At 44.8% G+C, this 27,543-nt stretch overlaps 2 protein-coding genes across 6 annotated transcripts; both read right to left on the bottom strand.

The window, feature by feature from the left end:
- Positions 1-1,826: 1,826 nt before the first annotated feature.
- Positions 1,827-7,059, bottom strand: LOC109528567 (aquaporin AQPAe.a). The gene is made up of 6 exons (XM_019891357.1): positions 6,563-7,059; positions 5,623-5,817; positions 5,377-5,538; positions 4,618-4,782; positions 3,644-3,724; positions 1,827-2,827 (listed from the first exon to the last, which is right to left on the bottom strand). Exons 1-6 carry the CDS (start codon positions 6,800-6,802, stop codon positions 2,612-2,614), a joined length of 1,059 nt encoding a protein of 352 aa, XP_019746916.1. The 5' UTR covers positions 6,803-7,059; the 3' UTR covers positions 1,827-2,611.
- A 3,860-nt stretch (positions 7,060-10,919) lies between these two features.
- On the bottom strand, positions 10,920-27,490 carry baz2a (bromodomain adjacent to zinc finger domain, 2A). 5 transcript variants are annotated; one of them, XM_019891260.1, is made up of 31 exons: positions 27,268-27,490; positions 26,054-26,177; positions 25,242-25,955; positions 22,593-24,359; positions 22,253-22,356; positions 22,084-22,186; positions 21,624-22,007; positions 21,471-21,531; positions 21,178-21,286; positions 20,986-21,087; positions 20,669-20,891; positions 20,466-20,527; positions 20,318-20,383; positions 19,831-20,217; positions 19,497-19,751; positions 19,169-19,383; positions 19,020-19,094; positions 18,775-18,940; positions 18,643-18,705; positions 18,421-18,565; positions 17,767-18,326; positions 17,335-17,677; positions 17,041-17,196; positions 16,799-16,959; positions 16,443-16,508; positions 16,085-16,368; positions 15,866-16,001; positions 13,900-14,046; positions 13,539-13,780; positions 13,309-13,452; positions 10,920-12,509 (listed from the first exon to the last, which is right to left on the bottom strand). In XM_019891260.1, the coding sequence occupies exons 2-31, from the start codon at positions 26,175-26,177 to the stop codon at positions 12,350-12,352; spliced, it is 7,524 nt and encodes a 2,507-aa protein (XP_019746819.1). In that variant the 5' UTR covers positions 27,268-27,490; the 3' UTR covers positions 10,920-12,349. The 5 variants fall into 5 exon arrangements, with proteins under 5 accessions (XP_019746819.1, XP_019746816.1, XP_019746820.1 ...); XM_019891257.1 differs by having other exon boundaries at positions 22,084-22,356; XM_019891261.1 differs by having other exon boundaries at positions 20,747-20,891; positions 22,084-22,356.
- Between the last annotated feature and the right edge of the window lie 53 nt (positions 27,491-27,543).

The following is a 27,543-nucleotide window of genomic DNA, read 5'->3' as shown; positions in this document are numbered from 1 at the left end:
ACACACACACACACACACACACACACACACACACACACACACACACAGATAATACAGTTGAGGCCCCGGACGGAAGAACCCAAAGCTAACAGTGGTGAAGTGACCCATAGAATGAAAAGCCTGACCCTGTGAGCGCATTGTGTGGAGCACATATGAGGGTTATGGATGCTCACGGGCAACAAACAAACGTAAAGCCAAATCTTACATTTCTCTGGCTCGACACTAAATATCAAACAAACTAAATGCATAAGTTAAAGGTGGTTATTTTACGTGCTGTTCTGGGATTGGCAGACAAAAAAAAAAAGGGACTCGGAAGAGGAAGGTATTTGGAAGTCAAGAAAAAGCTTGTTATAGAACATCAATAACAATTATTCACAAAACGGTGAATGGCAGAGCCGTGAAGGTTCGATGGGTGAGTCAGAGGTGCACTGGGGATGCAGAGGGTGCACGGTGGGGTTACTGAGCAGTCCAGAGTCCTCTTTTTGCTGGAGGGAGGTGGGAGGGGAGTGTGAATGCAGATCGCTGAGCTTGCCATTATGTGTTGGAAAGAAGACACACAATGTAAAATGCTGGCAGCCATGCAGTGTTACGGCTTTTGTGCACATTGTGTGGGGGTGTAGATTAGTTTACTGTAGATCAAACTTGTTTTGTGAGCACGACTCGTTGGGACATGGCTCTGCCCATACCTCCTGCAATCAAATCTCAAAATTCAATACTACTCAACTCAACTTTATTTGTCGAAGACTTTTAGCTTGATGTGCTATTTCATGTCTTTTTGAGGTTGATCTTAAAATACATTTCTTTTTTCGAGCACATCAGGTTGATGATATTTTTCATTTTTTGGTGTTAAGTTTCACCAATAAAAGTTTGTGCGATAGACTTGACCATGCGTTGTAATTTATAGCCATGACATTTCAAAAAAGCCTTAATTTATAAATATTACTAAATATTACAGTATATTGCATATTATTATTTTTATTATTATTATACTTCCCTCTCTGATTAGAACATTTAGCAAAGATTTGTTGATCAGTGTAATATTTGCCTGTGAGTACTGTTATATTTTCTGTGTACATATGTTACTCCACAATTTGCTTCAAAGACCCGTTGCTTCTAAAACCGGCACTATTCATGCTGTTAGCATGTCAGTGCTACTTTGCATTGTTTATTAGAGTTAAGATAAACGGACTTTGGCTAAGTGGTTGTATCAAATATACAAAGTGTAGTTCTCTTTGTTTTATGTGTAGTTTGAAAGGAAACTTCAACTAGGAATGGCAGTAAACCTGATGAAGCCTCTCTTTTGATGAATTGTTCAATATTTGACAAATTGCTGTTTATTGCTGGCGTGACTTGAATAGAGTTCGCTGCCACCATACAGCGGTTGAACTGTATCTCAAGTCAAAGCAATAAATAAACCAGCCAAACAACAGCTCATATCTCAAAAAAGTAGTAGGTTGGGTCACTTGTATCTCAAGGCACTAGTGTAAATCACCAGGCACAGCAAAAGGCTGCTTAATTCTGATTATCAGGACTGAACTGTCAGCAGAACAGGTCTTGAATGGAAAAGGAAAAATACGAACTAAAGTGTTAAATTGGCTTGTATTCAAAACTGAAAAAGAATACACCTTACGTCACAGGTGTCAAAGTCAAGGCCCGGGGGCCAGATCTGGCCCGCCACATCATTTTATGTGGCCCGCAAAAGCAAATCAAGCATGTCAAGTTCCATGATGCTTGCTCAAGTCTGGACCAAAATTGCACATTGTCGTATGTAATCCACAATAAAAGTCATCATTCTTGACTTCTGATTTTAAAACTGGGTATCTCACTCAAATGAAGTAAAAATGTAACCAGATGTGTCAAGACTGAATAGATTTAATTTTCAGCTCAAGTTTAATGTGTTACTTTTTACCAGGGGTAAAGAATGAAATTTATGAACAATGAAAAGTGTTAAATATAGCGGTAAATATCAAATAAGAAGGCAAAGCATGCATTTTTAAAGAAATTCAGCAACAGCAAAGTAGATTTGAACTTGTCAGAATGGATGATGCATGCGTGTCGTGTCATGAGCAGTGCGCATATGGAACATTTGTGAAGCTTTGCAAAATTGCTCAGAAAATCAATTGTTGTCAAAAATGTGATCCGTATTTTATTTTCACCATGAGACCTGTTCAAAATCTCAAACATGTAGACGCATTTTCACAACACTGGTTAGCAGAACCAAACCCCAAAAATATCAATTTCCATGAAACAAAGCGGATTGCCACTGACGTGTTTCCCCCCACCATGCAGTCATTAATGTGCTCAGATCTGTTTGATTGTGAACAAAAGGCCCGAGGGGAGAAACAAACACTAAGAGGCAGGAACTAAGAGCGTCATCGAAGCTCTTTAGCATTTCAAAGCTTTCCTGGCCTCAGGATGCAACGCAGCAACAACGAGAGTGGGGTTGTTTGCAGGAGGGTTTGGATGAGCCTGCATCGTGTACTCTAATGAGTTGCAAATGCTAACGTGAGAGTAGGAAATAGAACAATGTTGTCATTGCAAATACCAGGCATCGCATTCAGACGTTCTACAGTGTTTTAACGCTGATTTGAGCGTTCCCACTTGGCACCTTTCAGTTGTTGTCGTGTTTGTGGGCCTGTTTGGCTCTGGCAGCGTTCTGAGTGACGGTGGACAGGGACGAGCCGGTAATGCTGGTGGTCTCCACGATCTCAATGTCTTTGCACGTCAGGCATGCCACCAGCTTTTGGCGCGAGGCGCTTTGTGCAAAGAAGAATTCATGCGACACACCGGCCAGTACTGCCCCGAAGACCGGTCCGATCCAGTACACCTGTGGGTGGATGGGAGTGGATGTCGGGCACTTTATTAGATGCACCAATAAAAAGTAACCATGCTTGTTTTTCTGCTGGTTGAATAGAAGCACCTGTGACGAAAGACAAACTATGGCAGGGTCTACTTTATGGACCTGGATTTGACACCTCTGTTAGATAGGAGGGTTTGCATTTTGGCTGTCTATAGTTGACAACAAGAATGAAGCATTCTATTCTGAAGACAGATTCTTTTAAAATGCATCTTCAGAAATGACTCCTGACCACCCCTGGCAAGCATATAGCTCTGCCACTGATGTTGATTGGTACATTTCTCTTGGGGTAAAATGAAGAAAAATCATATTTAAATACCACAGTATCAGTATCAAAAGACGCCAGCCCACTGGGCATCTGCTCTGAACGCCACATGGCCGATCCAGCCCTGTGAAGACCTCACCTCGGGACGCTGTGAGTTGGCGGAGAGAATAGTTCGAAGACTACCTCGATTCCAACCTGCCTTCCCATGAGGGTTTCTGAGGTGGGCTCTCCTTATCTCTGCATTTGAGGTCCCCAAGACGGTTAAAAATAAAACCGAATGAAATGAATGAATTAATTATTTTTCAAAAATGTTGGTGTCTAAATTGTCCCGCCTTTTTGGAATGACCCTTGTTTGCAGTGGTGGGCTCCTGCCCGGCTCTACAACTCTTGTTGATGAGATGCAGGAGTGTGCCACACAACCACAAACAGCAGCAGCCTTTTGGGGTTTTTTTTCAGCGAACGCACATTTCGTGAGCTAAGGGCACATTATGACAACACATTAGATCTGGGCGTCAGCTCACCCAATGGTTTTCCCAAAATCCTGTGATGATAGCAGGACCAAGAGAGCGAGCAGGGTTCATACTAGCACCAGAGAACCGAGCCTGCCCAGAGAACAACATGTTAGCTGTCACATTGTGCTGAGTCATAGGCCATCCATCCATCCGTCCATGAATCTATTTTCTATCCCAGATGACCTTGGACTAGTCACCAATTGCAGGTCACAAACAAGCATTCACGCTCACGTGAGCATCTATGCACAATTCAATGTACCTAACGTGTATGTTTTCTGAATGCGGGAGGAAGCCGTAGTAAAAAAAAAAAAAAAATGAGCATGGGGAAAACGTGCATATAGTTTCTATAAAGTATTGGTTAATACTCAATCGTGTTGGTGCAGGAGAAATTTGCAACATGGGAAATCTAAGAGCTTACGTATTTTGAAGAACTTACCAGTCAAAATTCATTTTGCGGCATTCAACTAGTCAGTGTGGAGAAAGAATCAACTGGTCAGTGTATGTAACGAATCAACTTGTAAATGTCAATGGCACCTGACTCCCTGTAAAAGGTTTAGGCCGATTACGTATTAAATAATTATGCTTTAAAAATGATGGTATAAAAATACTCTATGGCGTTATCATGTACTCCAATAATTTAGTTTGCCCTCCTAGCGTCAGGTTTTATGTTATTCTTTCAATCAAATCAAATCAAATAACGAGGAAGACAGATTGACAGCGCAATGGCAGGCAATGCGCAGTGTGAGAGCGGATGATTGTTCGTCAATGTGTGTCCTGCGATGGGCTGGCAACCAGTTCAGGGTGTCCCCCCCTACTGCCCAAAGACAGCTGGGATAGGCTCCAGCACCCCGCCCCCACGACCCTTGTGAGGATAAGTGGATCAGTAAATGGATGGATGGATGGAATATGCAACATATTTTACTAGGCTATTCCCAAACACACACTAGAAAAATGGATGATAACAGGAACAAGTTGCCCCTCACCCCTATCATCACTCCAGCAGTGTGTGCCAGTCCAATAGCAAGGTTTCCTGGTTCCGGGCTGTCCCTTCGTCGCTGGGCCTCAACTGAGAAAATTGTGAAAACCAACTGGAAGGTGCATAAGACCTCAATGCCAAGGGCCTGCGCTGCATTCAACTCAATGTGCACCTGCGTGGCATGGCAATAGAGAATGTAGGCAGGAAGGGGAGAAACATTAGTACAGACGGTGACTTTGAGAGTCAGATTTCCCAAATTGAACCCGTAGTTCTCGGGGGGCGGAATATGTCCCTGAAGCCAACAAGGTTGGTGAGAATTCAGCTCAGCGAGCAACTTGAGGATTAATTCCACAATTGTATTCAGCTTTTTGTACATTTCTGACTTGAGTCAATGAATACAAGAAAAAAAGGTGATGTGAAGAGACTCACCTCACAGGCAGATTGGGTCATTCACACATCCTCCAATTTAAGGGGGCTTGAACAAACTGTTGCTTGTTCAGTTTTTTGTTCAGTATCGTCATCTGCTTACTTTTTGTATGATGGCATGATGACTGAAATCAGCCGCCTTCAACGAGCCTGCCTCTCGCTAGTCATGAGAGGGTCAGTGGTTTTATTTTATTTGCCTTTAGTTTTACTTCACGCTGGATTACAGCCCCCCCCCCCCTTATATGATGGTTAAGGAAGTTAAACTGTTACTCATAACATTGTCTTTTTGGTTAATTCATTGGCATACTAACTAGATTCACTTTAATTGCAAAGAACAAACCCTGGTGACAAAGTTGTCTGCAGTGCTTTTGAGGGGCAAAGCCAAGTAGAGGGCCCCGGCCCCCAATAAAGCCCCCAAACACTGGGCAGCAATATAAATGAGAGCCCTCAGGACGTCCAGCCTCCGCGTGGCCAGGAGGGACAAAGTGACTGCAGGGTTGACCTGCGCAGGGAGCACACAAACACTTTCACATTCATGTGTTCAAATGAAGTTGAAATGAAGAGCACAATAAGCCGAGGGTGATACCTGCGCCCCGCTTATTTCCCCAAAACAGTGCCCCAGTACGACAACCACCGCACCGACTGCTACCGCAGGGGACAAGGATCCCTCCGGGGCCTCCCCACGGACCGGTACGGACGCACCCAGCGCGGCGCTCACCAGCACCAGCGTGCCGATCAGCTCCGCCATCATGGCTCGCCAGAACTGCCGGCTACGAAGCTCCTTGGGGAAACGACACAAAGCAATGCTTGTGAGAAGTGACCATTGAATGCTCAAGGATGCACATGTTGCTACACCGGCCGAGTGCTACTTGTTGCGATTTCGGTGGCCAAAGGGGTGGAAAATTTCCAAGGGGAGGTTAAGATAAGATAACCTTTATTTGTCCCACACTGGGGAAATTTGCAGTCTACAGCAGCAAAATTGGGGGGGAGATAAAGTGTTTCATTGCACAAAATAAATGTTTCAGAAAAGGTGGTGGATTATGGAAATATTCCAAATTGTAAATTGCGCAAATGAGATCCTGTGGTATTGAGGGTAATTGAATGGAATGGGCTCAAATTTGAGCTTAAAACATAAAACATTTTGTTTTGTCATAAGCAGAATACGTAGTTGTTAATTGCTCCATTTGTTTCCCACTTCACTCGATTGGTTGCTTATGCAAAGCACGTTCGAAATGTGGTTGCTTTGAGGCAGGAATACAATACGTTCATATATAAAAGTTCCCCATCTCCATTGCGAGACTAATAAAGGTTTTCTTATCTTATCTTATCTTATTTAGGGCCAACTATCCATACATTCAGACTAACGCACAGAGAGTGTTTCCGACTTTGAAAAGACCAAAATTTGGCAACCCTACTTGTTTTTAGCCATTCTGCTCCAGAATCAATGACAAATGAAATACGGATTAGCCACTTATACCACACACAAAGCAAAGTTGAACAACAAGACAAAAACAGAAGCCACTCACCTCATGCCACGTCATTTCACACCCGCCGAGTGTCTCCCCAGCTGCGGTCAAGAGGTCGCTCCGTACTTCGGTGCCGTCCGTCAGTCTGTCCGATGGCGAGTCGTTCAGGGTTGCCGCTCCATCCCTCGTAAGAGTCTGAGAGGTCCTCTGATGAACGCAGCCACCTCCCACGCTCCCCCCACCCACCCTCACCTCTCTCCTTAGCATAAACCTCGGTTTGTAAAGTGTGTATGAGCACATGAGTCATCATGGCCCTTAAAGTGTGTGACTGTGTGAGTTGGTGACCTTGAGCAATTTGTTACATCTTCATGGAGCTTTTCACCTGTTTGCAAAGTGATTGTGGCTACTTGAGAGGTTTGTACACAGCGTGCCTGAACCCAACTGGAGGAAATACTGTGGAAGACAAAAAAAGAGATCAAGACACTCCGGCTGACTCCAACATTCGAAAACTATGTCTTGTGGGTGAACTTTGGACACTCGGTTGGACCTAAGTGTGAACGTGGGAGTGCGTGGTTGTGTTGTCTATACCGAGGGTCTGCAACCTGCAGCTCCAGAGCCGCATGTGCACTGTAAAAAAGACAACTTTGATATTGGGAGGCAAAAACCCTAAATGAAGTTGCAACATTAAAATATGAATGATTGAAATTTATGGCAACAAAGTTGGTCAGCACAACCAAGCAAGCAAGTTGTCTGCTCCAAAACAATGTGTGGAGTTATCTTTTTGCTTCTGTCTTGAAGTGGGGGACAAAACAAAGGACAAATTGTTCTGTCACCTCTTTGTTACTGCAGTTCGCTGCATGTCCTGAATTATATGCATCTATGTTTTTTCCAGGTTATTTGTAATCCACTTGAGTCTGTTCATGTTTTGGAAGATTCTTCGAATCACTAACAAACAGAGATACAGTAAGACACAATAAGAAGACCAACACTGTCGGATTGAGGGTTTTTTTTTCCTACAATGGCCAAGATAAAAGTCCCTTGCTGGACAGCGGACACAATTCAATAACAAAGAAAGTTCAAAGCACAACAATGATGTCACTGTCTTCAGCAGTGACAAAGCTCTCTATACATTTGATTGACTATTATGTTTCAAATATATACCTTGTACATACTTATTGGATATCTTGTACATACACTTACAGTAATATGTGAAAGAGTCTTTTTGAATTCAAGTTGATAGCTGACTGAGTGCACCCTACATGACAAAGTGATGACGAAACAGAAGCAGATGGCATTTTTGGTCTGCATCTTTGGTTCCTTGCAGGTGGATGATTTACATTTGGCTTTAATTTCATAAATACTCCAAAAAAAGGACGAGCCAAAGACATTACAGTATTTGAGAGGAAGCTTTGCCCAAACACGCCTTTTTTTTTTCCTCAGAGTTCAAAAGGTTTTTGTTACATGTAGAAACAAAATTTTGTGTTCTGTGTAAGAGGTCCTCTATTTCATAAACACAAGACAGGGTCGTTTTTTTGGTTTTGTTTTGTTTTTTACAAACAACGGAAAAACAAAACAAAAAATGCTGTGTTATGATCAAAAGGATTTTGTGGCTCTTGTTTTTTTTCTGTGGAAGCTCTTTGAGTATTTAAGGATGCCAAACCCTGGTCTATATCGTACAGTATGTACTCACCTAAACATCCTATACATTTTAATGAACACAGGTTACATTGGTCTTTTTGATTATGCTTTTTTTTTTTTTTTTTTTTAAATTGGAGAAATAGATGATCACCGAGAGCAGACATTCTCTATAAAATCCTCATCTTCTTTCATGATTTGGGTCTTTATATAGCATGCGGATTTATATAGCATGCGGATGTGGACGTAATGTTCTGCACTATAACATTAAGTAAGAGCAATAAATAAATAAATGTCTGTTTTGACCCACAACCCCAAATTGATGCCCCTTCACAACACCCATCATCATTTTAACAAATTAGCCTACTTGTTTAGTGTCGCTCTGATCTCCATGGAGATATGGAGACCCATTTGTGATGCTGTTGCCATGGTGCCTATTGTGCCGCGCATCTGGGCACGCTTTTTTTTTTCATCACTGATATCAAACATCCACCTTGTTTGAGTTGAAACAGACATGAGCGTTGTGTGTTTCAGCTACAAACGGAGCCACTTAGATGTCGTTAATCTCACAGCATAACAAGATGTGGAGGACCCTCTGTTTGGGCCTCCCCATCACAGGGTGTTTGGATTTGGACCTTCCGGGAGGCAGGGGCCCTCCATTTGGTAGACAGGGTCCAGAATGAACTGGTTAGAGGTGGGGAGGGGGGGTGGTCCATTATGAGGTGGATTAGCCTCTTCTTATCATAGCAACTGTTAAACTGTTATCCCCCCTTTTGTGGGACTAAGTCCAAATGTGTGGAGCGGGCGCAGTGGTGAGGTGGTGGAGGGAGGGGGTGTCACACTGGAACCCGCTGGCGTGGGGAGTTTTCCACTCCCTCCGCCCAGAGTGCTGACTCTGATACAATTTTGCCAACACAAAAGGTGCCAGCTAGGGGATTTGAGGGAGTGATGTGGAAAGGGATATTTTTTTTGTGTGTTGTTCATTTCGGGGTATTTGTTTGTTTATGTGCGCGTGAGGAAAGTGCATGCATCAAAGCGAGAGGTTGTCCCACTTGAGCGCAGAGCAGCTGGCAGTGATGGCAACCCCTCCCGAGCAACATGTGCCTCAGACAGGAATCTCCATGGAGACCCTGCAAGCACTTCACCACATCACAGTTGTTTTTAAGGCTGCACAAATTATGAAGAAAGTAGCCTGTCAGATATTCATCTCTCAATTAATCAGGAACTCATCCGGTGTGTGGCAAAGGGACTGACACAATATACTATCGACTTTATCTTCCCCTCCCTTCAAAATGATCCAAGCAATGTCGGGTGCTAAACTCCACAGACAAGAAATCTGATCCAATTAATTATAGAATTTAGCAACAAATGTTTTTGGGGGGTGTGTGGGGGTTATGAGTAGACACCGCAACATATAGGCTATTACTTTTCCCGGTCATATTATAGCATGGCCACTTTTTACTTTTCACACTTTGAGCAGGACAATCATTTGGACCCCAAAGCCCACGAAAGGAACTCACTGTGCTTTTTCCCAGCTGTTGCCCCAGATGGCAATGAAACAGTGAGAGGAAGCAGAAATACAGTAAGAAGCATGCTGCAAAAAGGCAAGCATATTTATGTATTTTAATATCGCATTGTTGGGGAAAAGCATTAAAGTTTTTTACCCCCACAACAGCTCCCTCTGTTAGGTCCAGTGGGTCATTGTTCTGTTGAAATTGTATTCAAAACTGTTATTGGTCGTAGCAACAAAAACATATGCCGAGTACTTTGAATAAGTATTTAGCCCTTTGCTTCTTTCTTTTGGTGTTACATCCTGTACTTTAAATGTTTTTTTTTAAACTGAATCTTATTTGATGGCTCAGCACAAAATAGTGCGACATTTGAGATACAGTAATTCCTCGTTTATCGCGGTTAATGGGGACCAAAACCACCCGCGATAAATGATAAACGAAAATCCGCGAAGTAGCGACCCCCCCCCTCCATATAGGTACATGTACATAATATTTATAAGGCCAAATTTAATGGTATACATGCATGTAGAAGTAAATTTTGAAGTAAATATATATATATATATATATATTAAGTCCGCAAGCGGTCTGCGAGAAGCTGCGAGTCAGCAAAACAACAGCGAGCCACATAGAGCAACATATACAGTACTGTACTACATGTATATGCATTTTTTTCATTTTTTATGAATAGGTTTGAAAAAATCCGCGATGCATTGAGGCCGCGATAATCTCTAGATACATAAACTCTTTGATGATGCCCAAGAACACCATCACATTCATTATGATCAAATGAAACCAATACGGCACTCAAACCTGCCAAGAGAGGACTCACCACCAAAATCCAGATCAGGCAAGGTGAGCTTCAATCAGAGGTAGCCCACAGATCAAAAGGTCACACTGGAGGAGCTGCAGATTTCCACAGTGGTGGCCGGAGTATCGCTCCACAGGACCAGAAGCTGTGCACCTCATAGAGTTTGACAGTATGGAAGCAAGCAGTAACCTTCAGCTATAGATAGGTGGGCATGTTTGCAAAAAGGCATTTTGGAGGTTAAAAGAACTTCCAATTGCAGCTTATTCTTTGAAATGGTTCTGCAAAAATTGCAACCCCCACCCCCTCATAAAAGCATCCCTGTGCATTGTTGCGCCTATAAAGTACTTATACTTGCATTCTGAAGGTGTCAAATGAGGAAGGCGATGGTTTACCTATCCAAGCATGCATTGGCTAAGACAATGCTGGAAAGATTTGTTTGACCACAAATCAAACTACGACTACATGTGTTTTTTTTTTAATTCAACTCACAGTACATTCTACAGATGCACACATGTTACATCACCTTAATACAACAGAGTCTTGTAATACATCCTGTTAAAAATGAATTGGTCCTAAAAATATAAAGGAACAAAATTTCATGTCACCAAAACTGTACATTATTAAAAAGTCACATAACAACACATTTGGTTTTCCGGTCTTTTTTTCCCCTCTCTCTCTGTCTTTTTAGAATAGGAATAATGTGTATTTTCTACAAGCTGATCTGAGGTCAGTGTAAGAAACCAGTTTAAATAGAAGCTGGCCTGCAGTGTGGTCCCGCCGCAGTCGCATAACGAGCAGTACCCCATCCAACGCTGGCCCTTGAACAGCACAAAAAGTGATGGAAATGAAGAATGTAACCAGGCGGGAATGTAGCCAGTGCTCCGGAGCTTTTCTGTACAATATCAAGATAACCAAAGTTCAATGTTTACACGTTTTCAGACAAATACTCAAGTTCTTTTACAAGCGTATTTTTCACACACGTCCTCTTGTCTTCTTAAGAGCACGCATTCAGTGTGGGTACGTCTACAACTGATCCTTGAACAGAGCACAAACTAGTGCAAGTAGCACCGTTCTAAACAATCTGCTGTCTACAGCCTGCTGTGTCACTCAAAAATGAAATCCACCTGGACTGACCGACATCAAAAAGTCCTCCAGTGTCTTTCACACAGCAGCAGTGTGAACGTGTGCGCGCATGCGCGTGTGGCTAAGTGGCAGTTACACGAATTGTACTCGTGGTTTCTTTTAGTTGAACTGGCCGTTTTCATACATCGTCGAGACAATTCTGAGGTCACCTGTACACATTCACTACACGCTATTGCTATTAAATAATCCCAGCTATCGTCATCTTCATATATATTTATATATAGAATATATAATAAAAATATATTGAGCCAAAAAAACCAACCAAAAAAAAAAAAACTTTCTAGGCATAAGACCACATCACAATTCATCTGAACAGGTCAAAAATGGCCTAGGATTAATTTTTTTTGTGGGATACTAAGCAGGTCCAGGATGCAGTCGCCCAGTTGGGAAAATGCATTGAAAATGGGAGATCAATGTGGAAAGTCCTTGCCCCAGAGGGGAGACTGAACAAAAAGCCTTGAACAGCCTTGGGACTTGTGAAAGGGTGCTGAGCGAGGGGACACACAGGAACTCATGTGAGGGTTCTTGGGAATGAAATTCAAGTCAGATCAGTTGTAGGCCTTAAGACAAGCCCAGGGAAGAGGAAAAAAAACGATGGGGGGAGGGGGAATACTACAGAGATGCCTACACATGATGGGAATACACATAGCTGGAGAAACCTGACCGTCTTAGTAGTAACACCTCTTGCAGGGTTGGTTGAAAACACCAACAGTCATTCGTTCCACCACTGGTGGGAACGTTGCAGTGTTCTTATTTCTCCTTGTTGGAGTAGAACTCTGCCCAGCGGCTCTCAAAGAAGCGCCGCATGGAGTGTCCCGCCATCCCCACCTCAGAGGTGTCCTCGTTGAAAAGCTCACAGTTGCTGAAGACCAGCTGAGCATCTGCAGCAAACTCCTCACAGCTGCAGTACCTGGAACATGGACGTGATGGGAGTTACAGGTGACATTGTACATTGTAAAAAAAAAAAAAGGGGGCGCCCAACGCCTCAAGCCCGCCGCACTACGAGCAGCGCGCCCAAATTTTCACTCAACGTGCAGGGCCCGGCAACTAGTTTTCATGAGTGGCCGACCATCGACAAAAAGGTATGAATTCCTTTGTTTTTGCTGTATACTGGAGACATTTGGATTTCAGATCAAAATATGAATTTAAGACAAAAGTTCAGAATTCCAGCTTTTGTGTCATGTACAAGCTCCTTCTGTCTGAAGCCACCCATTTTTCCGGTGAGCGAATGCATTGGAACGGACATCATCATGTGGCAAGGAATTGTTCATTCGAGGAGAGGAGCTTGCATGCGGGAGGATAAATAATGTTTAACCGATTCATGCCAGCTAGGCAAGCGCAGCTCGTAGCCTCAGCGCCGTGTGTAGTAATCGGTTGATATTAGGGACATGGATCACAGATGAGGGAATCCCTAAACTCTTTGCAATTTGATCTTGAGAAACGCAGTTTTTCACAAAGTAGTGAACCTGGCCCCACATCCTTGCTTGTGAACAGATGAGCCTTTTTGAGCATGCTCCTTTTATACCAAATCATCACACTTATCTGTTTCCAATTAAAATATTCACTTGTGGAATGTTCCAAATAAGTGTTTTTTTGCAAACTTTTCCCAGACTTTTATTCCGCCTTTACCATTTTGGAATGCGTTGCATGCATTAAATAAATAATATAATATCATATTAGCATTTTACATAGCTCAGTGTAAGCCTTACCCTCCCTGCAGCAGCCTCTCTCTCATGGTAAGGAAGTCCATGGGGTTCTTGACAATGCGACGGTACCCCGGCACCAGGCGGGGGTTAACAGGCTCAAGGAATGGCCAAGCATCTGCGTGAGCCTCCATTTCCATGAGGATAATCCTAGGGAGAGGGGGGGGAAAGGGTGGCAGGGGGATTAAAACCAATTCACGAAGGAGTACAGGTGAAGAATTGAAGGTAGGACGCACTCGCAGAAAGTGAGGTCCGGCTGGTTACGTGTTGTCATGCGACGCCGTTTGGCCGCCCCAACTTCTCCTGAATGACGTGGGGATAAAGACGCTGCCGCCAGTGTGGCAGTCGCCGCCTCCTTGTGCCGTGTTGCCATGCCAAAGCTCCGCCGAGTTGTTGCATCGTCATCCGAGCTGTTTTCTTCATATCGCTTCTTTTTCACCCTGGTCCGCTTTTTGGAATGTGGTGATGTGCTTTCCTCCTGAGGGATAGCCCAGAAGGCAAATAAGCACACTGATGAGCGATAGAGACTATTGCCTGGGAAAGAACCACTGCGTAATGCCAACTGATCCCATGCAGCTCCTTTGGTCGGGTTCTGACCTTGGCAACACAAGTTGGACAAAACCAGTCTCCCTCGGGCACCTGGGTGAGCTTGGGCCTCAGGCAGTACATGTGACATCCCCGATCGCAGCCGTCACACAGCAGCAAACAGTCATCGTTGTCACCTTTCCTGCAGATCTGGCATGTCTTGAGCCGAGAGTCATGGTCAAAATGGAATGTTAGAAAAGCAAGTACAGCATAAAGTAGCATTGGGCAATATAGCAGCAAAATAGGGAATGGGCAAGTACATCCTGCCGTATTTCAATGTATTGGGGACTCAAGGCAGCTGATGTCACTGATACCAAGGCGCCCTCTTGTGCTCGTTTTACAATTATGAGGTAAATGGCATACATGGCTAACAAGATCATTTTTGTCAGTGAATCGTATCTATTATGTCAGTCCTCTTATATGCCCATTAAGATGCAATTTCTTGAAGTACCTGCATGATTATCAGGCTTATATTCATATTTAAGAATGCATGAAAGGAAACATCACGCTTTTAGTTACCATATTTTTCGCACTATAAGGCGCTTCAGAGTAAAAGGCGCACCTTCAATGAATGGTCTTTTTTAATACGGTTTTCATTTATAAGGGGCACCTCATTATAAGACTCGTGGAACAGAAGCTACAATAGTGTCTGCGGTTGAGGTATGCATCCACTAGAGCTTTAACTCATATTCCACAAATGCAATATTAAAAAAAATGTTGTGTTTAGACGACCGTATTTTCACAACTATAAGGCGCCATTAAAAGTCTTAAATTTTCTCCAAAATGGACAGGACGCCTTATAATACGGTGCGTGTTATGTATGCGCCGAGTTCCAAAGCCTGACTAAGAGCACCTCTGGCCGACACGCTGTTTAAATAGAGAAAAGGTGGACGTGAGTGACGACAGGCATGCGGAAGTCGGCCAATGAGTGAAGGGTGGGCGTGTAAGAGGACTCTAAAGGCACGTCCCGAGCAGGTACCAGTCGCCAATGAGTGAAGGGTGGGCGTGTAAGAGGACGCTAAAGGCACACCTCTAGCAGGTACCAGTCGCGTGAGTACATAGTAAAATGGATAAATAAAGTACAACCGAACTCAGTTTTGCTTCCGTTGCCTTTTTAAAAACGTGTTTTTAGCGTGTGTCCGTATGTCTTAGCTGCTACCGTATGCTTTAAGCTAACATACCTGGTATGTTTTAGCGTGAATGCATGCTCCCGAATGCTTCAAGCTAACGTGTTTTTAGCGTGCGTGCATGCATGCCGTGTGTTTAAGCTGGCGTATGTTTTACCATGCCTGTCTGCGCCCAATAATACAGTGCGTTTTGTGTATGTGTCAAATACAGAAATAGCACCCGTTACTGAGACTGCGCCCAACAATACGGTGCGCCGAATGGTCGTGAAAATACGGTAATAGGACTCCATAAAACGTTCTTTTAAAAAATATTTTTGGATTCACTCCCTCTTTAAAGATTATAGTAAAAAAAAAAAAAGAAAAGTGCCCATTTTATAATGAACGACCAACTGGTTTTCATTGTTAGACAATCAACATTTTGTAATTAAAATTAAAACTGTGCAGAGCAACACAGAATTTTGCTCTCTTGAAACCATCAGATTTTAGACAAACCTTTCCCCATAGAAGTTGGTCATTGAGACAAAATGACATCACAATCACAGTCGCAATTTGGCAGGCTAAAATAACAATTTCAGTAGCAACGGAAACTATGTTGAGCAATCAAAGTGTGCACATTAATTTATGTCTATTTAACAGTATTTGAAAAGTAACACAATGGCTCTCGCCAGCCTATAGAGGGCATTTGAGCGCTGCCAAGCGCAGCCAAACGCTGGCAACAGGCACCGCACAATACAGTGTCAGCATATTTAAGACGCACTATGCAAACCATTAAGAGAAAAAAAAACATGTAAAAGAAAATCCGCCTCCTTTTTAATCAATCATCCCTGTGAGTCAAGTCTGAAATCTCTTACCACTTTAGTCACAGATCTCTCCCAGGCAATAGCTTTCTCTAGCTGCAGCAAACACAGGCACAGCTGAGGGGCACTGCGGCAGCGATCTAGGGCCTGCCGCCATGTTCTGAGCCGAGAGGTGATCTCACTTTCTAGACTGGAACAGGAGAAAAGCAGCAAAACAAAGATTCAGTACTGCACGGAAACAAGAAGAAAAAGGCTTTCATCCCTCCTTCCGACCTGATGACATCCATAGGTTGCTCTTCTCCTGGCGTCGGCGTGAGAGGAGCGAGGCGCATCACCTCGGCTGGGTTCCAGAGCGGCTCCTTCAGGTAGCGCCTCTCGATATTGCGCTCAAGATTGGCAAGGCGTAGCACAGCCAAGTCGAGCGGGTGGGTGGCGATGCGAGGCAGGCCGGACCACTCCTTCTTGGTTCGGACGATCCAGTCATCACGTGGGTCGGTGTCATGTTCGTAGTATTGGAGGTCAGCCCGGGTGGAGTCCCGCTCTGGGATCGTGTAGGGCTTTAAAGGAAATTGAGTGCTTGCAGGTTAAGAAAATTGTGCGTTGCTGTTCAATAGTCTGATTTTCTGACTACCTGAAATTCTACAGCTGGTGCCTCTGTGCTGGATTCAGTATCGTTGACTACATTCTGAGGAGGAGCCTTAAACAGTCACAAAAGGACAAAGACAGTTTATTTTGTGTTGCTTTAATGGATGGGTAAGTAACTCCGGCCCTCGAGGGCCGCTGTCCTCCTCCTCCAACAACACACCAGGTATCCAGCTTCTGCAAAGCTTACTGATGAGCTGATCATTTGAATCAGCTGTGTTGGAAGAGGGAGACATCTAAAACAATCAAGACAGCAGCCCTCGAGGAAAAGAGTTGCCCACCCCTGATCTGATGTCTTTGCATTCATTCTTTCTAGCTTGATCATCTTGTTGCAGTGAGCTTCACCTTTAGATGGAGGTCAGCAGCAATGACTCGCTGCTCCAGGTCCTCCACCCATCGGAGGGCGCTATTGTCAGTCTCCATTGCTTTTTCTTGTACTTGCCAAGGTTGCTGCAGAGCCTCAAGCAGGACCTCCTTCTGCTCCACTTTTAACTCAAACATAGGATCTAGCGGGAGAGAACATTTCAAGTACGTGAAAAACAATAGTTCAGCTGGTGAAGAGTTTTAAGGTCTCCATTCATGCTCACCACCAGTGGCTTTACTGCACATCTCCGTTAAACTCTCCATGTGTTTGGCCAGGTGTTTATGGAGCACCTTTTCTCTGATGCCCCGTGGATGGAGAGCTTGCAGTGTGCTAAACAACTCTTCTGGATCCTTGATCCACCACCAGCCACGCACCATTGCTGCAAACATTTTTATAGAGTACATCATTAGCTGAATCCATATTAATGATCACTAAAACATTGCACAGACAGCTGTGGCAAAAACTAAACATTCTATATTCTATGACTAATATTCTCTTTTCAGTGTGTTCTGCTTACATGCTGGTATGGGCTTAACCACCAACTGTATAAAGTACTGCTGCTCAAGCTCTTGGAAAGCAGAAGTGGGAGGGCGCCCTCTGCGTTTGGCTGCGGCTCCACGCGGCCCCCTCCGAGCAGGACTACTGCCTCTACTGCCCCTCCTCCGCCTGCGGCCTGGCCTGGCACGAGTGGTCGGAGTCCGTGCTACAGGGGGACTTTGAGCAGAATGAAGGGGAGTAGGCAGTGGAGGCGTACAATCAGGAATGGGGGATATTTGCGCTGGAGCGGGAGCTTCCTCTGGCGCCACTATAGCATCTGGGCCAGTCGGAGCTTCGTCAATGGATGTCATGAGCACGTCCGACTGAGAGGAGATGCAAATAGAAATACAAGTCATTGCTACTTGACACATTATTAAATGTTAACTATGTTTTGGTCAAAACAACATCCAACCTGTATAAGTGAAGCATCAAGTGTGGGCGGTGCACTTGGCACCTGAGGCTCACTCAGAGCGTTTTCATCACTTGGTTCTTTGAACGACTGGCCCTGATTCTCTTCCTCATCCTTCACACACCCCTCTGGTTGACTGCCCTCTAGAGATTCTGCTGTGCTAGCGTCGTTGAGTACTGCATGCCTTGATTGACTGAGCCAATTCAGAAAAGCAGACTGCGAAAGATCTTGAGTAAACGTGGCGACCGGAGACACCGGCCCATCTTCTCCTGCTGACCTGACGCTACTTCGGCGCTGGCGCCGGATCTTTGCCGTGCGGAGGTGAAGCTCCACTTCGGGTTTGATTTTTCGGGGCCGTCCTCGTCCTCTTTGGCTGCTCATGAGGGATGCAGTGCCAGGGAGTGAGTCTTCCTCTGGGGACGAAGTCTGGGCTTGAGGAATATCGGGGGCAGGCGAGGGGGGTGTAGCGTGAGGGGGAGTCGTGGCCACAGGCACCTCCTCTGTTTTGGGCTCCTTTTTGAGGAAGATGACTGGCACCTCTGCGATTACAACATCCCCTGAGGCTGTGATGCAGGCGTATGGAAAATTAAGCAAAAATATCAAGCCAGTGATTTGTTTAAAGTCAGCTTTCATATTAACATATTCATTCAGACTCACTCAGAAGCTCTTCAGGACCCTCAACTAGAACTGCTCCGAGATGAGGGAGAGCCAAGTACCTCCGCCGATAACGATCTTGGCCCAACAATACAGCCCGCATGGCATGAGACGACTGAAGAAGTTTTTTACGGAAGAATGCTTGCCGCTGTAGATGAGCAGTGAATCAAGGATTATGTCTCACGTTATAACAGACTTAATGTTTCTGAAAAGAATTTGCCTTACCTTGCTTAGCTTATCTATCTGCCGTTCCAATTCGTGGACGCTGGCATTGGCGGGGCTTTCACTCTGTAGAAAAATCGATAGAGAAGTTTAAAATGCTCATTTATAGCATTTGTAGTTTCAAGGAATACATACGTCACTTAATTTAGGCTCCTCTTTGCGACCACGGCGGTTGCTTCTCTCCACACTCTCCTCCAGGCCGAGGTTCTCCTCTTCAGCCACTCGGGCACTGCGTCGTCTTTCCTCTAAACAGAGTTGTTCTTCTGAGCGGCCAGTGCGATTCGCAAGTGCAGCCTTTAGCCTGGAAGATGGAAAACATTCAACACCTCATATACAGAACAGCATTAAATTAATCTGGGGTGTAAGAGTGTGCGACTTACTTGCGAAGTTTCCCCTCAATAATCCACTTGTTCTTCCTGTAGATGGCCATGTTCTCTAGTGTGTTGTCAATGTCACTATGCGGATGTGAGAACCTTTTTAGTCAGGAATAGCTTATATATAACCCCAAATCATGAGAATCTCTTCAAACCTTGTCACTATGTTGCTACCGTTGAGCTCCTCCACCACAAAACCGAGCACAGCTGCCTTGGTTTCGGGAGGCAAGGCATGAAAGGATTTGGTCCTCAATGTGTTGCATACCTCTGTCTCATAGCCATGAGATTCCAGAAAGATGCGGAGTACCTCTGAAACTGTGCTGCGGGTCAGCTGGAGCTCAACCAGCTTGTCCCCGAGGATCTTGACTGACTGATGGCGGATGGTAAAAAAAAATAAAATATGTATATAGCAAAACTTAATAGCGCTCTTAATTGAACTGCATCAACCAAACACAAAAAAGAACCACAAGCAACATTACACACTTGATAATATGACGGCAGGCCAGGATCACGGAGTGCAGCTTCCATTAGTTTTATGAGCAGATCTTGGACCTCTCCCTGGCTTTCACCCATGCCGAGCAGACCTTCTTGCAGGGTTGCAAGGCTGGGGATGTCCTTGGGTACATTTAGGCCAATCAACTTTCCGTAACCATGAAGGAATTCTACCACCGCCAGGCAGTGGGAAAAGGCTGTGCCTGAGAGAATCACACCAGGGACACGGGACAGCTCCGGCAGGGGCTACAAGAGGGAAAGGCAATTATAGTTGTTCATGTCTGCAATCACGGTGAAGAAAGTGATGACAGACATTGAAACTCACTCTGTGGTCAGTGAGACACATGTCTTCAGTGGGTTTCCTCAGCTCTTCTAAAATTAGCTGTTGCCTCCTGCGTTCCTCCATCCGTCTCTGCATCTGGACTCTCCTTTCTGCAGTTTTCTTGGCTGCCAGGGCAGCTCGAGCCGCTGCCTCTGCCTCTGCCTGAGCTTTGGCCAGGGCCTTGGCTTTACCACGAGCACTCAGTACCCTCTTGCCCTGGGCTATTCTCTCTTCATCTGTCTGCTGGATAGGAGGAGCGACCTCAACTTTGATGGACCTTCGTCTACCGGGCTTCTTGGGCTCATCCACAGACTGTGACGCAAGCTCATTTGTCTGTGGGGCTGCCAGATCTTGGGGTTCAGCCTTCACTTCCAAACTCTTGTTCTCTTGCTGTAACAGAAACCCAGATCAGGACACACAAGGAATGGTCGAGGTGGCGGTGAGCAAACAATGATGCATGATCAATGGTAATTATTTCAAGCATATATACCTTTGCTCTCTTTTTATCCTCTCTCGTCTTCCTAATCTTAGCAACCTCTCTTCTCCTTACTCTGGCCTGAGTGAGTCATAACAAAATCAGAACTGGACATCAAAGTCACAGCAATTTAACAATTACTTGCACACTTCTAAATACAAACCTTCCTCTTCATCTTCTTCTTGATTTTTGTAATTTTCTGCTTTTCTTCCTCCGTGAGTGCTTCTGCAATCACAGAATATCAGATTAGTTGACTACAAATATTTGAATGGCACATTCACGGCATCAAGCCTGTACCGCCATAACTACAAGCCATACCAAATACATCCTTTAAACCTCCTCCAATCTATGATCACAGGCACTCACCCTTATTTTCAAGTCTCTCCAATAGCTTGGCATCAACTTTACTAAGGAAGTCAATCATCTTGGGTTTGGGGGGTCTACCTGGCCGGCGGGCCTGCCCTGCCTTCAGGCCTCGAACCCTGCTTGGTTTCTCTTTATCAGGGTTCGGCGGTCGACCACGCCTGCCAGTGATGGCCATGATCATCGAAGGAACCTCCTCATTAGCCAAGAGAACCCACTTCATACCCTGACACACATCATAAAGACAGAAGAAAGTGCGTCATAAATATTCACATTTGAATTGACAGCTGATGAGGTGTATGAAATGCAATGCAATTAACCTCAGGACTTTCCCTTTCTTCATAAAAGTCTCCAACAGGCATCCGTGGGCTGAAACTGAAGTGTTCTCTGGTGACAACACCGCCCTGATGTTTCTTCAAGTACTGACCGACATAATTAAGAGGACACAATCAATAAAGTTCCATTTACATTTACAAATGTCTTCGAGGGTTTTCGGAGGGTGCAAAAGTTACCTTGATGACTTCCGGGAACTGCTTCATTCTTCTTCCGCAAGGCGTGTAATACCAGGTTTCGCCCTTCATGCGATCATTCATCTTCTTCACGCGAATCTCTCTCTTCCATCTATTATTACGAGAGCTTTATTACATCACTGTGAAAGGATTTGAACTATTCCTTTAAGAATATGACTCCCACTTAAAGATGTAGCAAACGGGCTGTTTTCAATTCAATTAACTTCATCCAATCCAAATCTGCTCCTTTTTTTTTTTTTATCTATAGCCCTAGTAAACAGTGATAAGGATGTTACCCATGCAGCAGAGGGAACTGGACCTGCTGTTCTGTTGCAACCCTCCTCCTGGGAGATTCACCTGTAAACCACACACACACATAGGCACGCGCACACACATGGTCAATGCAATTACAGGACTGTTAAAACTGATTGATCTAAACATTTTCTCACCTTTCCCTGCTGTGGCGTTTTCATCTTCATTTTCCTCACCACCAGTGGCAACCCCTCCAGCATCATCTTTTACCGTGGTCATGTCCTTTCCATCTTGCTCATGTTTCCTCATTCTTTTAATCTTCTTGGGTTTTGCAAAGGGCGAGCTGATGGCTGAAGTGTTGGCAAGAACCGCGTCAATCGCGGCTGTGATTGAATCAATTTCCTCAGATGGGGGCTGAACCTGGCCACATTCGTCAAGTTTTGCTTTGACCTGTTCTGGCCTAAGAGAAGCCTTTCTCTTCCTTCCCTTGGGTCCCTCCTCTTTGTTATCAACTTTGTCAGCCTTGATCTTCTCCACCTTGGGTGTTCGACCACGGGGTTTTCTCTTGGCCTCCTCAGGAGCTTGAAAATGAAAGAAATGCAAATTATACAAGGATTTTAGAAACAACATTTTATGACCAATGAGAACATCGAATACCTGATTTACTAATCCACAAAGCCTTGGGAGACTGAGGTTTGCTCGATTTTCTTGGGTTTTTCAGACATCCTCCAGTGGCTGACAAAATCTGATCTGCGACTGGCTGCAGTGGGTGGACAGCAGGATTTCGTGCTGGGGTACTGCAGGAAATGAAGTTCTCATCTCTCACCTTGAGACTTGGGGTAGTCATGATCTTGAGTGCTGCGGGTGATTTGCTAACCGCATCAGCGTCTGGTGTATGATGACCTACGGGAGGCCACCCTGCTTCCGTCTCTGAGCAAAGACATTGTGCGATTGTATTTTTGTCAATGTTTTGTGTTCTGCTGTATTATTGTTATTTTATGTTAAATGTTCTGTATAGTGCTGTTACAGGTGCAGTTGCGATAGCGCTAAATAAACAACAATGTATTGTATTATTTTCCAGGCAATATGCATTTACATAATTTCTAAATGAATACACAAGCACGATTTTTCACCCACTTTATAATTAGAAAAACACATATACATACCTTGGATAGATGGATGGGTTGCCCCAAAGGAAGTACTGTTTAGGGAAGACTCCAGCATGGACTCTCCTTCCTCAGAGAATTCCCTCACATGGGTGGAGTTCAGACTTGAATAATCCACAGATGACCTGCCATCTCTAGTGGTCTCATAAACTGACGATGGTTGCTCTTCTGTATGAGATGTGCCATTTCCAAGGTGAAGGCTGTTGCCAAAGCTGCTGGAGTCATGTATGCGTGAGTTGCTATTAGCAGAGGACTTATCTAAGAGGGAACCTGTATGGATTCTGGATGGTGTGCTATAAGCTGAACTGTCACCAAATTGAGAACTGGTGATTAAAGAGTGGTCAAAACTTGTTTCAACGGTCAGTGAGGAGTGTCTGGCACTGGGGCAGTAAAGAGGTGTTGAAATTCTGGTTGAAGGCTGCTCTACATTTTGTACATCGCCAGTGTTGTCACTGGCCTTTGACTCCTTTTGTATACTGCGGGGCTGTCGCTCAGTCTGTAAAGACTGTCCTGGAAGATCAGATGATGTCTGAGGGTCAGAAGCTTTGTGGGTCTTTACTTTGCCTGACTCAAGATGAGGGTGCCATTTTTCCGCTATTGTGCCCGTTCCAAGTGCAAATCCTTTCCCCATGTGACTGTGACCAGGGTGTTCTGGCAACAGAGGCAACTGATTTAACACATTGACAGGAGAAGAGCTGGAAAGATGCTGTCGGGAGACAGAACTCTGAATCACTTCGGAAGATGTTGCAGGAGGCACGGATGCCGAGGCAAGAGGGATAGAACCTGGTGCTGTCCTGGAGCCTTGCATGGTGTGCAGAGGTAAGGTAGTGAGAGGTCTGGTTGAGGGACTGTCATGGACTGACTGAGAGGGTGAATTGAGCCCCTCTAGGGGTGGTGATACAGAGGCAACAGCTCGACCAGAGTCAACAGCTGACGCGGTGAACAAGGACTCATGCTGGATCATGTCTGCAGGCTTACCGCCAGCAGAGGGCATTGCATGTGTTGATAGCAACATGCCAGGAGATAACCCTCCCAATGGTGAAACTATCGAAGCACCTGATGCATCACATATTGATACGTTTGAGTTTCTAGCTGGTGTGAGAGGGAGCTTGGAGCCTTGAACCATTTGTTGAAGAGATGAGATGGGTGTAGAACCAGAGTAAGAAGATGTGGACACTATGGCAGGTGCCAAGACAGCTGTTATTGGTCCAGAAACTGAATGATGCACCCGAGACTCAGATGAAGGAGAGGAAGTAACCCAAGGAGATCCACAAACACCATCAGTCAAGCCTGGAGGTGGACAAAACTTCAGATGTGTTGCGGGTGAAGAGGAAGAAGAGGAGCCCACCAGCAGATTTTTGGATCCATGAAGTGTTAGCTCAGTAGCAGGAGGAGGAAAAGGAGGTGAAGAATGCCTGGGAGAAGGAACTGATGATGACTGGGGAGGAGTACATTTGACATCTGGGAAAGAACCATTACTGGATGGAGGGGAAGCTATGGGAGATTCAACAGCAGGAGCACCAGACACCTTATTCAGAGACGTTGTGGAAGATAATGAAGCAGTGAGTGTCGTTTGAGGAGGTGTGCTTGCTCCAGACCCTCTGATGTCATCTGGTGGTTGGGGCGTTGGCTTTTCAGAATTTTCATGATGATCAATTGTATGTCTGACAGAAGCTGAGGAAGAGTCAGGAGGCCTAAGAGCAACAACTGTCTCCTCTGTGCAATTACTGTTTGTGTTTGCCTCCTTGTCTTCCTCCCTCATACGCACTAAGAAAAAAGACCAGAGCAAACAAAAATACGGACGTTGTATTTATATACATATTGAATTATCTATCTATGTAGCTATAGACAGCCAATACACAACCCCATAATTAACACTACCTACTTCCCCTAACCACCCACCCTCTCTCTAAAATAATACAATATAGTATAAAAAGCCTCACAAACTCTTATAACTGGGATGTGGAATTAGTTAGAATTGAACAATCGTTGAAATTTCATCGGACCATAACAAAATCTTCCACACATATGTGTGGGGAAAATGTGTTACGATCTGTTGAAATCATAGCTGAATCATAGCTATTATTTTTATAACTCCAACAGGTATGTTTATCGCAATCAACACTCATAACTAAATGAACATGAAGGTGACAGTGACGCATGGTTGGTGGCAGCATCATGCTTTGGGGCAGTTTCTCTTCAGCGGGACCAGAGGCCCACCTTATACTAGGTTTATTATTACATCAGTTCAAAATAAGAGTCAGTGTTTATAAAAAAAATAAAAAATAAAAAAAAACATTCCAACTTCTGCTCGTCAGCGAAAAAAAAAAAAAAAGACAGAAAAGCATGCAAGAAAATCTGACCGTTATTTGGTTGTGAATCAGCAGCACTTGAAATGGTGGCAGCTCTTTTTTGACTTCAATTTAACATTAGTTTGAATGCAGTTGCTCACATCCCAGTTATTTTTACCTCACTTCTCTAAAAGTTCCATTTTTTCCCAGTTGAGATGTAAATGTTAATAGGTCACAATGTTGGTGGAAAATGTGTTGAAATGATTTGTCTTGTCTCATATTTATAGCACAAAAACCTGACATTTGAACAGGGGTGTGTAGACTTTTTACATCCACTGCAACTGCGTCGAGAGCTCACCTTGCATGGAAGTAGAGATGCTGCTAGCCTGTGGGGGCTTTTCTCTACTCATGGGAGATCGTTCGTCCGGCACGGCCGTTGATGACGTCACTGCTCTCGTGTGTGCCCCCTCTGTGTCATGTGCGGGTGCAAAATTCTGCATCCTCTGACCCGTAGACTGTTTTGGGTGCTGGGCAGATGGCAGAGATGTGTGGTGCTGCTGGTAGTATGGCATCCCATTTGACATCACGCCATAATGCTGCGGGAGGTGAAGCGGTGACCGCAGATGGGAATGGAGGTGCTGCTGCGATGATGGAGGGGACTGACTCTCAAATGTCCCATACATGCTGCGGGAAGTGTAAGCAGCAGCCTGTGGGGTAGGGTTACTTCTGTTCCAGAACTGACTGCTAGTTGGGGGCATGTTTGATGGGCCTGCCACTGGTGACTGCTGGGAGCCCTCCATATCCCCATTGAGTTGGTACGATCCTTGAGCCTGGAAGTGATGTTGTGACTGAGGTTGCACCATGTTTGGTGACGGCTGCTTCTGGTGCAGGCTGTGCCCAGGAGACGTGGCTATGGTTGGGCTGTACTGAGGATGCCCTCCCCACAGGTAGCCCATGCTGCTCTGGTGGTGGTTGCTGATATGTGGGTAAGGACTGGAAGGTGGTTGGGAGGCAGGTGCACTCGAGCCAAGTACAGTAGTGATGCCATTCACATTCATTTCGCCATTCATATCTGTTAAGTACAGGAAACATTTGCAGTTAGACTTTGCAAATTAAAAAACTACTTTCATGGTCACCTTGATGGATGATAAAATCTTGAGGGATACTCACTCTTTCCTTGCTGAGAAAAACTCATGGAGGAACCATTAGTATAAAGAGAATCCCCTGAGGAGAGTTTCAGTCCTGAGTTTGCTGAGGAATGAGCGCCATAGTTGAAATGATTATTTGCCTCCATCTATTGAAAGAAACGAACAATCAAACACATTAATACCCTCGTATGAAGCGGGTATTACGCTTTTAGTATACAAAACAATCAGCACACGTGCATCACCATTTTCCTTACTGTACTGTTATTTAATTTTATTCCACACACAGTTGGCACGTATTTACTGCCGTATAAAGTTGTAAAGTGTCGCCTCTAGTCAGCACCATTTTGCTCCTAACAACTAGCGTCAAAATGTCGCAGCCAGCTACGGCGAGGAGCAGATGCCGTCGAGGCCCAACCATACGCAAGGCAAAAGCTGACTAAACCCACACAAGAGGCTCGTCATTTCGGCTGATGAGACGCTAAACCTGTACATAACCTCCGTGATAAATACTAACATAAGACCCTACTTTGTCCAATTAATAAAGTGATCAGTTCGACTGATCACTTTATGAAGAGGCCCGATTTATGTCCCTCGCACAAACCCAAGTCAGCCTCTAAATACTTGATTTCCGAATTCTACGAGGCCATGACGAGCCCCGTGTTAGCACAGCGGCGCTAGCTTCATTCTCACGACAACAATTCACACCAGAGCGACCCTCGTCTGGTTTCAGACGTGGTACATGTTGAGTTCAAGCCGACAAGACAGCGGATATTGTGGTTCCATTCACACCAGAGACAAACACTACCCTCTCAGTTCCAAGGTTGTTGAGCGAGATCATCACAATGGAAACTAGCGAGTAAATGCTAGTCAAATAAGCTAACAGATAGCATCCTTTGGTTAGTCACCAGGGATTTCTTCGATGTTAGCCAACAGTCCGGCTGCGGGTCCGGCGAATCCACGACCACGCTGTTTTGTATCCACGATGACTGCCAGTAATATGCGTGTACACATTGTAAGCATAATGCAAGGGTTATCGTTAGAGGCGAACGGTCCAGTAACTCGCCTCTTAACAGCTGGGTCCGCGATGCCGCTTTTGTTCGTTGGCTAACGTTAGCTAGCAGCCTGATGAAGTTACATTGTTTACGCCGAACGCACACGGGCAATTTTCACAGAGCGTCATCCTCCCACACTGCGCTTTCTCAACTTGTATTGTGATCGCAAGCGGAACTAGCAAACCTTTCATTCCGCGGATCTGGGAGGCACGGGTGTCTCTACCCCGCGTCGCAGCTGGTATTGAAGAGAGGATGGAACCGCGATGGATAATAAACAAATCTTCCCTAACCTTTGGAGTTTAAATTAGCAAAAAAGGCTAGTACGATCCCGTGCAGCCATGATTACATGGAGCGGGCACTAGCCGCGTAAGCTTTTCCCTAATGATCGCACACATCCGGTCAAATTACGCCATCGCTTCAAAGTAAAAGGCCTTGTGACGTTTAAACAGCAGTTATGTCG

Source organism: Hippocampus comes, unplaced genomic scaffold, assembly GCF_001891065.2.
Source record: "Hippocampus comes isolate QL1 unplaced genomic scaffold, H_comes_QL1_v1.1 scaffold174, whole genome shotgun sequence".
In the NCBI taxonomy this organism is placed as follows: Eukaryota; Metazoa; Chordata; class Actinopteri; order Syngnathiformes; family Syngnathidae; genus Hippocampus; species Hippocampus comes.
The sequence above is the reverse complement of the archived record's forward strand: the minus strand, read 5'-3'. Positions and strand labels throughout refer to the sequence as shown.